A 14,472-nucleotide genomic window follows, 5' to 3' on the forward strand; every position below is an offset into this window, starting at 1 on the left:
GGGGAAGCCCATGGTACAAGAAGGACTCCTCTCCTCTTGATGAACTGAGGATTGATTGTTTGAAGAGTGGTGCTGGACTAAGAGTTGGTGATTTGAGGAACAAATGCATTGTGTTGGAAATTTGGTGGGGGGAGGAGGAAATGTATTTGTAAGGTTTTCATTTTCCCTGTGTGTGTTCCTTTTTATCTGTAGTTGTAGTGTAGTTAATAAAGTTTTGTTTTCTTTCTTTCCTAAGTAGGAGCCTGCTTTGCTTATTCCTGGTCACATCTCACAGCAGAAACCAGGGAGAAGGTATCTTCATGGGGGCACTGGCATTGTGCCAGTGTCAAACCATGACAGCTATGCAGCCCAGCAATCCACAGGATAACCCAAAAAGTAGAATGAGTGAGCTGTCTGATATGGTTCAATCTGCAGTGAAGTCATGCATAGCCAATGTCTTTTTTTTTTATTGAAACTGCTGCACATAACCTCTAAAATCTAAATACCTCCAAGTAATGTCTGAATCTCAGTTTCTTAAAATAGAAGACAATTTCAGAGGATTATTGATTTTCTAAAAGGGCCATAATCGGTGCCCCTTTGCTGTGAAAATTTTTCCTTACAGCTACCAAAAGAGCCAATCTGGGATCTTTAAATTGAATATAACAGTTTGAGAAAGCTATGAGCTTACTAAAATGACCTACTCAGAGCTAGAACACTCATGTCTCAAATCTTCCATCATGTGTATATCAGCCCATAGTGCTGGCTTTTGCTCTCCCTTAGTAGTGAGTAGTGACCACCTCTGAAGAAGTTGGTTGAGTGTTTTATCATTAATGCAGAGTGGTGGGAATGTGTGTAGAGTAAATACTCCCTCAGTTCCTTTTAAGATCCTGCTAGGTGTAGCACATCAAATTTCCCAGACAGGGGGTCCCCATAGGATATGGTATGTAATTTTGTATTTCTTGTACAAATGTAAAGGTTTGACCTTAAGCTTTGCAGCTGGAGAATTCTGGTCTAAAGCACTTGCAATAAATTCCTCCACTTACTGCATCCTATTTCTATGTAACTTTTGCTTTTATGTTTTCCTGCTTTTAGTTATGTTGATCTGTTTTCTATCTATTGGACTGCTCATGTAGGACACACCTATATGATCAGCTGTAGAAGAAGTACCTCTGTAAGGAACTTAAACCATGTTAAAAGTGAATATGAAGAGAAAAAAATCACTGCTCTCTCCAACTGTGGCATCTTTGTCCAAATTAGTCAGCTCTAGAGAAGGATTTAAAAGAAGGATAATTTAGTTCAGAAAGTCAATAAAAAGAAGATATTTGTCTCTTATCTTTGAAATTAACAACTTGTATATTTACTTCATTCTAGGATTGTCTTAATAAAAAAGAAAATGTTCTTTCTTTCAATTTATTGGTCTTTGTTTCCTTTTTTTCATTTATGAAAAATTTGCAGATATTAATCTCATAATAAAGTGAAAAATACCAATAGTTCATCATATTCAAAACATTATATTTCATAAGTTTTTTCTGTCCAAACTTTTTTCTGATTTTGATCCCAAAGTACAGTTTTAGTGATTATTGATGAATTAGAGGAATTGAAAAATATTGACAGTAAGTGTCAAAATACACATAGAAAAGAGCTGAAAACTTGAATGTTACAGTCTTTAGGTCAATGCAGAAGACTTTCTCCTGTTCCCTGCAGAACAATTAATTAATAACAGGTGTTAAAAGTAATCCCTAAACTGCACAAGGGTTCTGCAGGTACAATCAATACAGTCCTTCTCCAGAGTTTCCAATTCCCTTTGCTGTTGTTTGCAGTGAGCAAAACACAAGTCGTCTGGGAATTATCTAACCAAAACAAGCAAGGTGTTACCAGGACTTGTTAATTCACATTTCAGAAGAAAAATTGGAAACTTAGGCTATTTTAAGCTGATAGAAAAGGAAGGGAGAGGGAGGGTGGTGTGCTTCACAGCACAGGCAGAACAAAATAAATGAAGAATTAACATACTGAAATACAAACCACCAATTAGTCCAGCATGTGGAAAGCACCAAGTGACCTTCAACCTGGAAATGGCCAATCCAAAGCTGCCTTTTCACACTGAGCAATATTTTAGTGGTAGAAAAAGTGCAAAGGTGGCTGAACTGGCATGGGCAAGGAGTAGGGGAGAGGAAGGCAGGTCAAAGCAGACCTCCATGACCCCCATATTCTGCTGGTTCCAGGCACCACTCTGACCTGCAGCCAGACTGCTGCTCCCAGGCTGTGCAGATACCACTCCCTACCTGCAATTTCCACCAAAGGAAGCAGAAATGGCCAATATAATTGCCTGCAATTCCTTCCTTGCTTGTCCAGTGGTGAATTTGCAGGATTAGAGGTGATGTTCTGGTCCAGGTCTGCTCCGTAGACTTTAAAGATAATTTTCAAAGTCTGTAGAAACAAATTTTCCTCCTTTCTGAGTGGACCATGTTGCACTGTTACAACTCATGTTGCTTGAATGAGATACTGATTTCTGCTAAATTGTGACAGCAAGAAATAAAAATCACTATCACTATTATTATGGGCTGATAAAAAAAATATCCGCCCATAAAATTAGAAAAAACAGATGCACGAGAATGTCTTACATCACCAAATAGTGTCATCTTCCATCTGTACTCACACACTAAGATAGCTGCATAGCAGCACCCAGCCATCGCTGTGGTGTCCTATCTGTGGGAAAGGGGTGCAGTGCAGGGACCACTGGGAAGACATAGCTGAAGCTTTGCCCATGCAATCTTTGACAAATATTGTACGTTTTTTATTTATATTTCATTTGTTCCCTTGCTGAAAAATCTAACCTTTAATTTCTCTGAGGGAATGTACCCACCTTCCTAAATGATAACTTATTTTCATAAGGAATGCAGTGTAGCACGTGGAAAGGCAGGCAGTTTTTCCAAAAGCAGGCCATCATACTGTAAATAAACCCACATTAAAAGTATTTTTCAGCTACAGAATGAAAAATTACTTTTATAAAATCACGCTGAGATTGGTTTACCATGTCCGCAGTCCTATGACTAGGTAAAAATGATGAGAGTATTTTCAGTTGGAAAAAGTTTTAGCTCTGTTCTCATCCCCTAGCTCATTTGCAAAGATTGGTGTAACTAGGGTGGTAATTTTCAGACAATGATATCTAAATAACTAACTCCCGTGACTTAAGCATGAGTGCTTCCACTGACTCATGGATACAAAGGTTCTCCAGTGTCTTGGCTGTGTAACTTGTGACAGTGTACACACAGCAGAGAAGCTGGATAATGTATCCTGTACATGCTTCAGTGTGCTGGGTAATTTCCCAGAATCTGGCACAACATTTCTTAAGTTATTGTATTGTCTTGCTGGATCTAAGTGCACTCATAGGTTACCTGTTACTATATGTAACAGTAAATGCAGTAAATGCAAATACCGGAAAGATAAAGGAACCTAGATAAATTTCTGAAAGGAATTCCAGGAGTTGCTAATTAATTTGTAAAGAATAGGACAGGACAGGAAGGCAGTAGAGTACGCTGAAAATGGTAGTCTGAGGATTGCAACTGAAGTGACCATTTTCAAAGTGTTTTTTAATCAAATGATAAAGCATAAATTATAGACCAGCAGGCAGAGCTGAAATAATCCATCCAGAAGGTGTCATTGCACAAGTCCTTAAGTGCTGACAAGTTAGCAAAAATATCAACTATTGGAGAAAAGTAGTCAAGAAAAACAACAAAAAACAAACAAAAAACAGTGAACTAACAACAACAGCAAAAAAGCCAAACCAAAATTGTATAAGCCAGCTAGTATTTAATCCTGAGAAAACCAAGCCAAAGGTGAACAAGAATAAAATTGAAAAGCTACCAAAGAAAATGGCTTCTTTCACAGGGATGGTGGTTCTGGTGATCTAAGGAAATGGGTGAAAGATGGTATAATTAGAGTCAAGAGAGAGAAATCCAAGAGGAAGGCGAGGTGCTACACACAACTGCATCACAAGATGTGCAAGGTTTGTAGGAGGGAGCCCCAAGGTACTGGCATGATTTCATGGAGCTGGCTGCACTGTGGGCCACAGCATAACACTGGGGAAATGTCAGTTTTGGCCATGGAACAGACCAGAATTCACTCTCTTGCTGGGAGAGTGAATTTCTAGGGATGATGGATGGAAGCACTCACAGATATATTTCCCACCATTTTGGACAGGATGGTTCCACACCTGTACATGCACGTAGCACAGGGCAAAGCCCACACTTTGCATTTCTAGGTCCTGAAATCTTAACAAAGTCAGACAAATACTACACCAGCTGTGAGCTCCAGAGCCTGGATGAAGTCATGATTTGGCAACTTGAGGTATTCAACAAAGTATTGCAACACAGTCAGTCCTGAGGGAAAAAAAAACAGATTAAAAAAATACTTATACATTGAAGAAAAAGATCTGTTAGGGAAAGTGTTCTAGGGAAAAAGATGTCCTTTAGTACACAATCCCTTCTTTGAATCTTTTTTCTCCATCCTGCATTTTGGTGGAAATGAGTAATTAAAAATAAAATGGGTAATTAAAAATAAAGGTGAAAACATTCCTCCTTTCTTACAGGAAAAACTGGGAAGTTCTTGGTTTATATACAGCTAAAAAGACTCATGGCTGTCTTTTGAGAAACAGCACATCCTTTCTAACGTCAGTGTTTGCTGTAATGCTTCAGCTCTGTTGCTGATGCAGCCATTAAGGCTGACACACAACTGATCCGGAAGCAAGACAATTTGATTAGGTTCTGTAAACAGAACAACAAAAAAATTACTGTAATATATTACTGTTATAGCTGTATATGCCCATTTGTCAGGAATTTCTTGAAACAGGTACTCTCATTTACCTAATTCTCACTAAAGCTGATTAAAATGTTGTAGGGTTTTTTTGTTAAAAAACATTGTAGCTGAAAAATGGATGCTATTAAGCACTAATTTACCTGAACTTATCTGACTTCTTTGGCATATTTTAGTTTTGAGTAGAAAAATTAATGCCTGTAAACAAAATTTTTAATTTAAATTTTGAAGAATTAATTTTGAAACTTTATGCTGAAAGATCAACACAGAGCTTGCAAAACTGAAACCAATCTATTTCTCGAAGTTTTTAGATGGTGTTTTTGCAACTCAAGGATTTAGCTGGGGTTTTTTTGGTTTGTTTTTTTTACCCCTGTCTTCATATAATGTGTTGCTGACATTTTGTTAAAGCTGTTTTTGCCTGTGGACTCCACAAGAGGGTAGGAAATCCTTCCTTGATGTTTAGACTGTGACAGAAAAGATTAAAAGAGTAAAATAGAGTTTAACTACTCTGACCACAAGCAGGCACTGCAGAAATACCTGCGAGTGAGTTCCTGATCTGCAAATCATTTGAGGGTAAAAATATAGCACTTTTCTGAATAAAAATCACTGTCTTTGAAGAGAACTCTGAATGTTGCTGTTTGAGGCATTGCAACAGGGAGGCTGAACACAGATTTCCTGGGTGGGATACTCTTAACCACATGTAGCCGTCCTGTATGTTCAAACTTGGACATACCAGAAAAGAAAAGTGCCATGGAAGTGCTCCTAGACTGAGGCCCTCGCCTGGATGTGGAAGCTTGAACTTCCTCCTGAAACCAGAATTGTCCTTCCTCTGAGGGCAGTGTCAACTCCTGCTGGAATCAAGACATCCTAAGAATTCTGGCTGATTCCCTGAGGAATAGGAACACTGTCTGTATTTGATATAGACCAGAATTCATGCTGAAACAGTCCACTGTGTAATGTGGAAAAATAGATTAATGTATGATAATGTTTTTTAAGGAAAAAAAAACCCACACCCCCCTAAAAACCCAACAAAACAAAACAAAAAAAATGACACAGACACTTTTGTTCCCCTGTGTACCAGCAGGTGTGGTCCACAGGATAAAAAATCTCTTTTATTCTGATGCATTAGGTTTTGTGCCAAGCAGTGGGGTATTTTTTAGCAGCAAGTTTAGCACCAGCATTAAGCTTAACAGCAGGGAGAACAACATGGCATGCCACAAACTCACTCTAGAGCCAAATTACACCATCTGATAGATCTGTAAGAACCCTTGGCCAGAAGAAGTACTAAAGACCTACTGAGAGGCTGCAAGTAGTTTAGCAAAACTAGCTAATGCTCCTTTAACATACAAAGGCATAGATTGAACACACAGAAGGACATGACACACTGAAACCTCACAGACAGGTCAATATTATTCCCTGAAGATGTGCTGTCTGGGACAAAAGTTGTCACTGTAGGAAATGTAATGTACAGGGTTGACTCTAAATTATTTATGCTGTATGTTAATGAAGTAATTTTATCATTACTTAAATGTCTCCAATTGCATTGTGTGACACCAGCTAGACATTTAATACTGACAAGAGCTTTCAGAAATACCTAAATGTTTCTTTAGAGACTTAGACACCTAACATTTATGTAGCACATGCAACTAACAGAAGGGATAATAATTTTAGATAATAACAATGAGTCTTTCTTTGTCAACCAGACCAGTCATTTCATCATAAGAGTTAATAAACTTTAGTCTTTGTCTAATGAAAACAGATTAGTCAAAAAGTGCTTACAGGCAGACATAGTTTTTTTCTGAATTAGGTCTTCAAGTGCAATGTGTGGAAGTAGCATCACAGATAATGAAGATAATCAGAAAATCTGCAGGAATAGTATTTCATAGAATATTGTGTCTAATGTTTGACTGCATCCAGTATTTTCTCCCTTGTTGAATGGATATTAATGCATTGTAGAGGACAGAGAATGCACAGTGTGCACTGCCTAGATGAGTTAATGATTTAAGAAAAGCCATACACTTAGCAATATTTACACATTTTGACAGCTCATTTTTTCTGTTTGAAGACTGCACTAACATATTTTTTATCTAGGAGTTTAAAATACTCCATTTTGGAGTGACTCTTTCCTTTCGGAAGTTTCTGGAAGGGTCCTGCTTGGACAGTTGGTGCTTCTCTTTTTCCATCCTCTTTTCCCATCCTCCTGCCTCTGTTATCTGAGGGACCATGAAATTTTGACACAGGAGGCACCACCATGCATGAGGTGCTACATCAAAACTTGAGGCAGTAAGGCAGGATACAGGCAGCAGTTCAGGACTCTGAAAATTGCTGTCAGTTTTGTACAGAGCCTTTCTGGAATAATTGCTTTTCACAAGTTTTTGAGGAAGTTAAAATATTTGAAATCATTCACAGGGGAATAATTTGTTTTGCAAAAGGTAGCCATCTGGAAAGTGTTTAACAAGGTCACTAATTAAATGTGTTGATAGGGAATTTGACAATACCCTTTGCACTTCATTTGCATTATGATTTCTTAGATATTGCAGTAAGGTATATTCTGCTCCACCAGACCTAACTCATAATCTGATTGGACAACAGCATCAGGCATTTTTCTTATGCTTTCCTAATTTATTCATGTCTTGGGTTCAAATAGAGTCCCTGTAGCCTCATTAACACATCTAATTTCATAAACACACCCTCCCACTGGGAAATAGCCTTACCCAGTCTGTGATTAGAGCTAATGAGAGAAAGCAACCTGGGACTTCATTACAGTCACTGTGCCAGACAAGGCTCTCTGTAAATAGAAGGCAAGGAGGCTCTTTGGGAAAGTGCCACCTTTAGGTAAGAGGACACCAGAGGAAAAAGGTATTTCTGAAATTTTCTGAGTTGGCCCATGCACAAAGCTGGCTTATATTTTAGTTTATTAAGAACAAAGAAGACAGCCTTCTAGGGATAGGTGAAGCATACCAGCAATCTGTATGTGGAAACACCTTCTTCTGCAGAAAATAAATACTGGTGACACCTTGGCTAGACTGCCTTGCCCAGACAGTTTTTCATCTGTACACTGAAAATATCTTTTACTATTTATCTTTACACTAAATAGATGACGGTGGTCTTATGCAGCCACAATGTTTTGATGCCCTCTCTACTGGTTCTGGCTGAGAAAGGGTTAATTTTCTTTTTAGTAGTTTGTGTGGTGTTGTGTTTTGGATTTGTGATGAAAGCAGTGTTGATAACACACAAACAATCCCCATTTGAGCTAAGACTGAGCAGTGCTTACACAATATTAAGGCCTTCTCTTAGAGTAGCCTGGGGGTGCACAACAGTTTGGGAGGGGACATCTGACCCCAGCTGACCAGAGAGATACTCCACACCATATGATGTGCTCAGCAATAAAAACCTTGGGGGAAGAAGGAGGAACTGGGGTGTTGGGAGTTACAGCGTTTTCTCCCCAAATAACCATTACACGAGGTGGAGCTGTGCTTTCCTCGAAATGACTGAAGATCTGCTTTGTGGGTGGGAAGTAGTGATAAATTCCTTAATTTGCTTTACTTGCATGCATGGCTTTTGCTCTACCTATTAGACTGTCTTTATCAGCAATTTTTCTCACTTCAGAAATGTGACTCTGGTTTCTGTGGGTTTATTAAGAAATAGCTTTGCAGTAGGGTCCAGGCACTGTCTTCAGGCACATGCTCTATTTGAATCACAGTCTGTCCGACAAGCAAGTTGGGATCTTACTCATTCATAAACTCCTCCTGCAACCAGAAAACAATGTCTGAGAGATACCACAACAAGTTATGAAAAGAAAATTACCAACTCTAAGCTCTGGCAGCTGGAATTGTCTGGAAACACAGTAATATTTCCAGATTTTCAAGGAGATAGGGTTATAAGGAAGAAAGGGAAAGAAACAGCTTCATTAACTTCCTGAAGGGACTGCATTAACTTGTGGTGATCTTACTAAATATACTTTAAAATTCCTTAGATTGCATTTGTCATAGAGGATCTATCTTTCCTTCAATCTAAATTATGACCAGGCAAAAGGAGGTATCACCTGGCAGCACTTCTGAAATTGTTACTTCAAGAGAGATCAAAGTGTCCAAGTGATCACATATTTTATTTCAGAAAGTAATACTGTGAGGGTGAGAACGTTAACTACAGCAGGGCCACTCATTGGAGATGAAGGAAGAAAATAATTACCCATTATTTATCAGAAAAAGATTTTTTTAAAAAATATCTTGCTTTATTTTTGTGACATTAGGTATTAAAGTAGTCCTATTATCATCAGTAAGGATCCATAGTAGAAGTGCTGATGTGGTGTACATTTCATTGTTCCTTTTTATGTCATTTTTAGGAGGGGAAACTTTACAAGATGTCAATGAAACAGTAATATACACAATTTCAGATCTTGATACTTTGCCCTGCTGAAATGTATCATCATTCAACTTTCAATCTTTTCAGCATAGAGTGCTTCAGTACTCCATAAAGCACACAAAACAAAGACAAGATACAGATATGATGCACTTTCACAAGGAACACAAATGGAGGACATACTGCTGAGTATAGCTCTTACTTTAGTACAGTCATCAATTTTTCTCCATGGTCTTTTCTCAGATACTGATAATTTCCTACCCACTCCCAGTGCTGTTTCTTCATGATTCAGCTGAGTTCAACCACAGGAAATCTTCACGATTCTCTATATGCTTTCCTCGAAAGCTCTTACGGCATTGCCATGAGACAAAATAACATGACCAAGCTAAAAAAAACTTCTCTAAGATGCAACATAGCAAGTAATGTTTTACATCTAAACAATCACTAGATAGACATCATTTTCTGGCATTCTTGGGTGCAATGCAACTTTTTTGCAATGGCTTTTCACTTCAAACTTCATATTTTTTCTTGTCTTTGATCTTGTTAAATATGCTTTGATCTCATTAAGCAGCAAAGCCTTTAAGTGGCAAACTCATAAGTGACAAGTACTAGTTGAAATGGAAACAGAAAGAGCAGCACAACCTTTCTCTGTCTCACCTTCCCTCCATGGAGTGTGCGGGTATGGCTGGTTATTGACCTGTTTTGAGCTCTGCACACATATGGAAGGGGAAGGACAAAACTTAGGGAGCTTTGGGTTATTAGCCAAAGATGCCAAGAAATCCAAAGGAAAAGGTTTCTCTGCTCTTTCTAGAGGAGAACACAAATGAACACAAATATTGTAATATAAACATACCTTGTTCAAGAAATTAATCTGTTGTGTCAGACAATTTTTTTAATTATGAAGATCAGGGATATAAACTGCTATAAGTTTTTTAAATGGAACTGTTGTTCTGTGCATTGCAAATAAATAGATATAATCAAAACACCACAAAAAACCCCAATCTGTAATGAAAGAATACGTAAAGCACAATGGTTACTTATCTGCTTGAACTATATTTGGTAAATAGGCAAACAAATTTTGGAAGGAATTTCCTTCCTTCATAGCTCTTACATCCAGGAGTTCAGCCTCCAGGCAAAACTTCAAAGCCATGAATCCAACCATTTAAAACATGTTAGTCTGAGAACAAATGACTCCTGGAAGAGTCCTGTTGAAAAACTTTTCCTAACAGAATAATCTTCAATGCCTTGCGAAACCACAAGTAAAAAAATGCATAAACAACTGGGTTAAGTGTAGAATTTAAATAGCCAAACCAAACTAAAGCATCCATGAGAACAGGAGGAATCATGTAATCCATAAATGGATTGGTAGCTGTAAAGAAGAAGAATGGAGTCCAGCAGATGAGAAACACTCCCATTATGATGCCTAAAGTCTTAGCAGCTTTCCTTTCTCTGCAGAATGAAATGTGGTGCTTCATTTCAAATTGCACTTTTTTTCTGCTAATTGCATTGATGGATCTTGCCTGCTTCTTGGCTATAGAGTATATTTTCCTATAGATGCACAGCATAACAAATCCAGGGATGTAAAAAGACACTGTGGAGGCCACAATACCTGAAGTTTCACTAAAAAGGAGAAAGCATCCTCCTGCACAGTGGACATGATTATGAATCTTTTCTGCCCCTCTCAAGTTTAGGTCTAGAAAGATCATCCCAAAAGCAAAAGCAGCAGGGACCATCCAGCTTATACACACCATGACCACAATGACAAAAGTATTTATCTTTGATTTGTATCTTAAAGGGTCACACACGGCATAGTAACGGTCGATGGCGATGAAGGAAAGATGGAAGATAGAAGCTGTGCTCAGCATAATGTCCGTGCTGGAGTGGATCTTGCAGAAGAACTCCCCAAAATACCAGCAGTGCTCAACAGAGCGCACCATGCTGCAAGGCATGACGACGAATCCCAGCAGGAAGTCCACCGTAGCCATTGAAAGTATCAGGAAATTTGTAGGCGTGTGGAGCTGCTTGAAATGTGATATTGAGATGATAACTGTCAGATTTCCAACCACTGTGGCCAGAATAATGCAAACCATGAAGATGTACATGGAAATACGGATGCTGTTTGACCAGCTGCTCCTTATGCAAGAGCCATTTACAGATTCACAGCACAATTGCATCCTTACTGGGGTCTCAAATCAATGTAGCTATGTAGCACAGGTACTGCTTTCCCAATTCTAAGGTACTTTTACAACTGTTATTCCACTTTCTAGATGGGAAGAGCTGCAGAGAGGAAAAAAAAGGGCATTCTAAACATCTTCATTTGGTTGGATGTGTAGAAGATTCACATTTCATTAGTTATGAAGGATAAAAATATTTTGTAATTACATTTAGCAGAATGACACTTTTATCATCTGACTTTCCTGGAAATGGGAATCTCCTGCATAATGGCTTGTCCTCACACCAGGACAGCAGTGACTCTGAGAGGCCTGCACTGGGCAATGCCTTGTCCAGTGGGCAGATGAGAAGCCCTTTTCAATATTTCCTGTTTCTGTTTTCAGTCCTAGTCTTCTTCATCAATATTAGCCGGAGTACTGTACCTCCATTTTGCTCTTGAAAATCAGTAATTTTAAATTCCGAAGCTCTCTCAACTTCTTTTTGGATACAGAGGTCTGAAACCTACAGGTCTAAAACAGAAGGCTAAAGCTGAGGAAACCATGCATGACCTCTCCTCCAGCCCTGCTCTGATAGTGATGATCAAGTTTTACTGGAAAACAGATCAAGTTTTACTGGAAAATCCTTGCAGGCTCTAGCTGTAAATAGAGATGCAAGGAAAAGATCTAAGAGAAGAAAAAACTTTTCTACCCTTTTGCTGACAAAATAAAATGGAAGAATCTGACTAATCTAAAACATTATCTGCTGTATAAGCAAATGGGTTTTTTTTCTGTTGAGCTCTAGTTTTTTTCAATGCTAGGAGTTTAGCATTACTATGAGTATTGACTTTATTAATCCATTTTTTAGCTAAGGCACAAACATGGAGAGAAGCATTTTTAGAACATAGGTATAGTTTGCATCCAAGGACACAAATATCACTGTCCTCTTGTATAGGTAGTAGCATGCCCCTATTAAAAGTTGCTCTTTGTACAAAAACTTTTAATGGAAGTACTTAAGCACTTTGCAAGCAATATTTATGTCTGAAAAAAATCTGTTTTTCTTTTAAATAATAGAAAGCTAGTGCTATTGTGAAAACCAGAGATCATTAGCATATGTTTTTCGGTAGCACTATCATTATGGTATAAAATCGTTGTCAGAAAATTACTGACATGGAAATTCAGCCAGTACTGATTTAACCCACTTGCTTTGGGATTTAGTTGCCCCCAGTTATTCTGGATAGAACATTAAAAAAAAATTCTTTCCCATATTAAACCAAATGTTATTACAAGCACACCATGGCACTGGAAAGCGAATGAACATAGGCAAAAAAATATATCTAGCAAGAACTTGACAGCTACAGCTAAACAGCCTGTGTTATACAGAGGGATTTTGCAAGTAGGGCCAGGCAGTGGCACTCAAGTGCCAGGGATAAGGTTCACCCAAAGTCACTCTCAGGAATGGGGAACATATGGAATACGAGTATATTTATGTACTGTTTGGGGTGCTTTTCATTTCTTCTTTTTTCTGCCCACTAATATTTAACACCATCTCTGTTCTTTTTCACCTCAATTTAATTATCACTTCATATACCTTTTCCTTCCATTTTTGTCAGTCTCTTCATGTTTCTTTTCCTGCCTGTCATTCCTTTTTTCAGCACGTTTACACCCAAGGCCAGATTAATATTCATTAACTCAAATTTTCAATTTTCACAGTAGAAATAATTAAACACCAATTTAACTGTATCTACTGGGCATCATAAAGGCTTTAAGCCCAATAAGATTGTAAATGTGTCACACAGATTTTGAACTTTGTTTGTTCTGTATAAAAATATAAATAAATTGAATTAAATGATTGCGGTAAAACACTCTATGAAGCCAATCAAAAATAATTAACATATTAACAAATTAATTAACAAATTTTCTCTAGCTTTCCTTTAAGATTTACAAGATTGGTAATTTCTCTGTGTTCTCTGATAGATAAACTTTTTAGCCCAAAGAAATATTATCTGCCCTGAAAACAGGTTTTCTTAAACCAAAAAAACCCCAAAAAAACCAAAAGAAGGATTTTTTTAAAATTTCTTTTTTTAATAAATGAAAGTAGAAACTCCAGCCAAAGGATGGAGAAAACTGAGATCAAGTGTGTGGCTTTGCATTACACGGAAACTAATTAAATCTAAATGTGTGGCAAACTGTTCAAGTGAGTTGAACTCTGAAGAAGTTTTCAAGAAGAAAGCAGAACGCTTTCCTTCCATCTATAGTCACAAAGGTTAAAATGCAATAAAATGGAAATACAAAGAAACATGCTCTTAAAAACCTCTTCTCTTACCTTTGTCACTTCATGCTGGGTACAAGTCTGCTCTTGACACTCATTTGTTTTCTGCTGGTTGAGTGGCACTTCTTCCTTTTAAAGACCGTCTCAGAAGGCAGCTGATCCTCTTCACCACCATTACAGTTCTGGGTAACACAAATTTTGAGAGAACAGGCTTTTAATCCACAGCTGGAGGAGCCTCCAGAAACCCCCGTGTGTTACTGGGGCATGCTGGCATGATGAGCAGCATTCTGAGCCATTTGACTCAGTAGCAGCTGTTGATGTGAACAGTAGCTCAAACTGTTTATTTTGTCACCCACATAGAGAACAAAATTGTGGCTGTAGCTCTCATACTGGTTTAATTTGCCTTATTTATAGGTAAATTGAATTTATTTGAAGTATGTTTACATGTTTGATTAAATGTTACAGTCATATTGTGAGCGGCCCAGAATTATCTAAGCAAAGAACAAAAGACACTATGTAGTCTACCTCCTGTAAGCTTTTAAAATATAGCAAAATACATAAGTATAGGTTGGTTACAGAAGTATGTAAGATTTCCTTGAAAAGGTATAATGTAGACAGAGTGACACATTGTGTATCTACCAGCCTAGCTATGATTACTGAACAAACAGGTTTCATCTATCAGATCACCAGCTAACAGCTATTTGCAAGATACGGCTATTGAAAAAGTGTTTTAAGTAAACACCTTCTATTGGCTGTACCAGAGTCACGGATGAGAAGCATCAATTGTTTGCTCCACAAAGGATCATGCAGCCTTTTAAAACAGTGATACTGCTGAATGTAAAAAAGTGTTATTGAGATGACCATCTGCTAATGCCCAGCTAAGCTGGGTGGCTCGAGGGC

The 14,472-nt window shown here is 38.0% G+C and overlaps 1 protein-coding gene across 1 annotated transcript; it reads right to left on the bottom strand.

Annotated features, from left to right (window-relative positions):
- Positions 1 to 10,324: 10,324 nt before the first annotated feature.
- TAAR1 (trace amine associated receptor 1) lies at positions 10,325 to 13,748 on the bottom strand. Its single transcript, XM_054628780.2, has 2 exons — positions 13,627 to 13,748; positions 10,325 to 11,430 (listed from the first exon to the last, which is right to left on the bottom strand). Exon 2 carries the CDS (start codon positions 11,325 to 11,327, stop codon positions 10,326 to 10,328), a length of 1,002 nt encoding a protein of 333 aa, XP_054484755.2. The 5' UTR covers positions 11,328 to 11,430; positions 13,627 to 13,748; the 3' UTR covers position 10,325.
- Positions 13,749 to 14,472: the final 724 nt, after the last annotated feature.

Source organism: Agelaius phoeniceus, chromosome 3, assembly GCF_051311805.1.
Source record: "Agelaius phoeniceus isolate bAgePho1 chromosome 3, bAgePho1.hap1, whole genome shotgun sequence".
Taxonomy (NCBI): Eukaryota; Metazoa; Chordata; class Aves; order Passeriformes; family Icteridae; genus Agelaius; species Agelaius phoeniceus.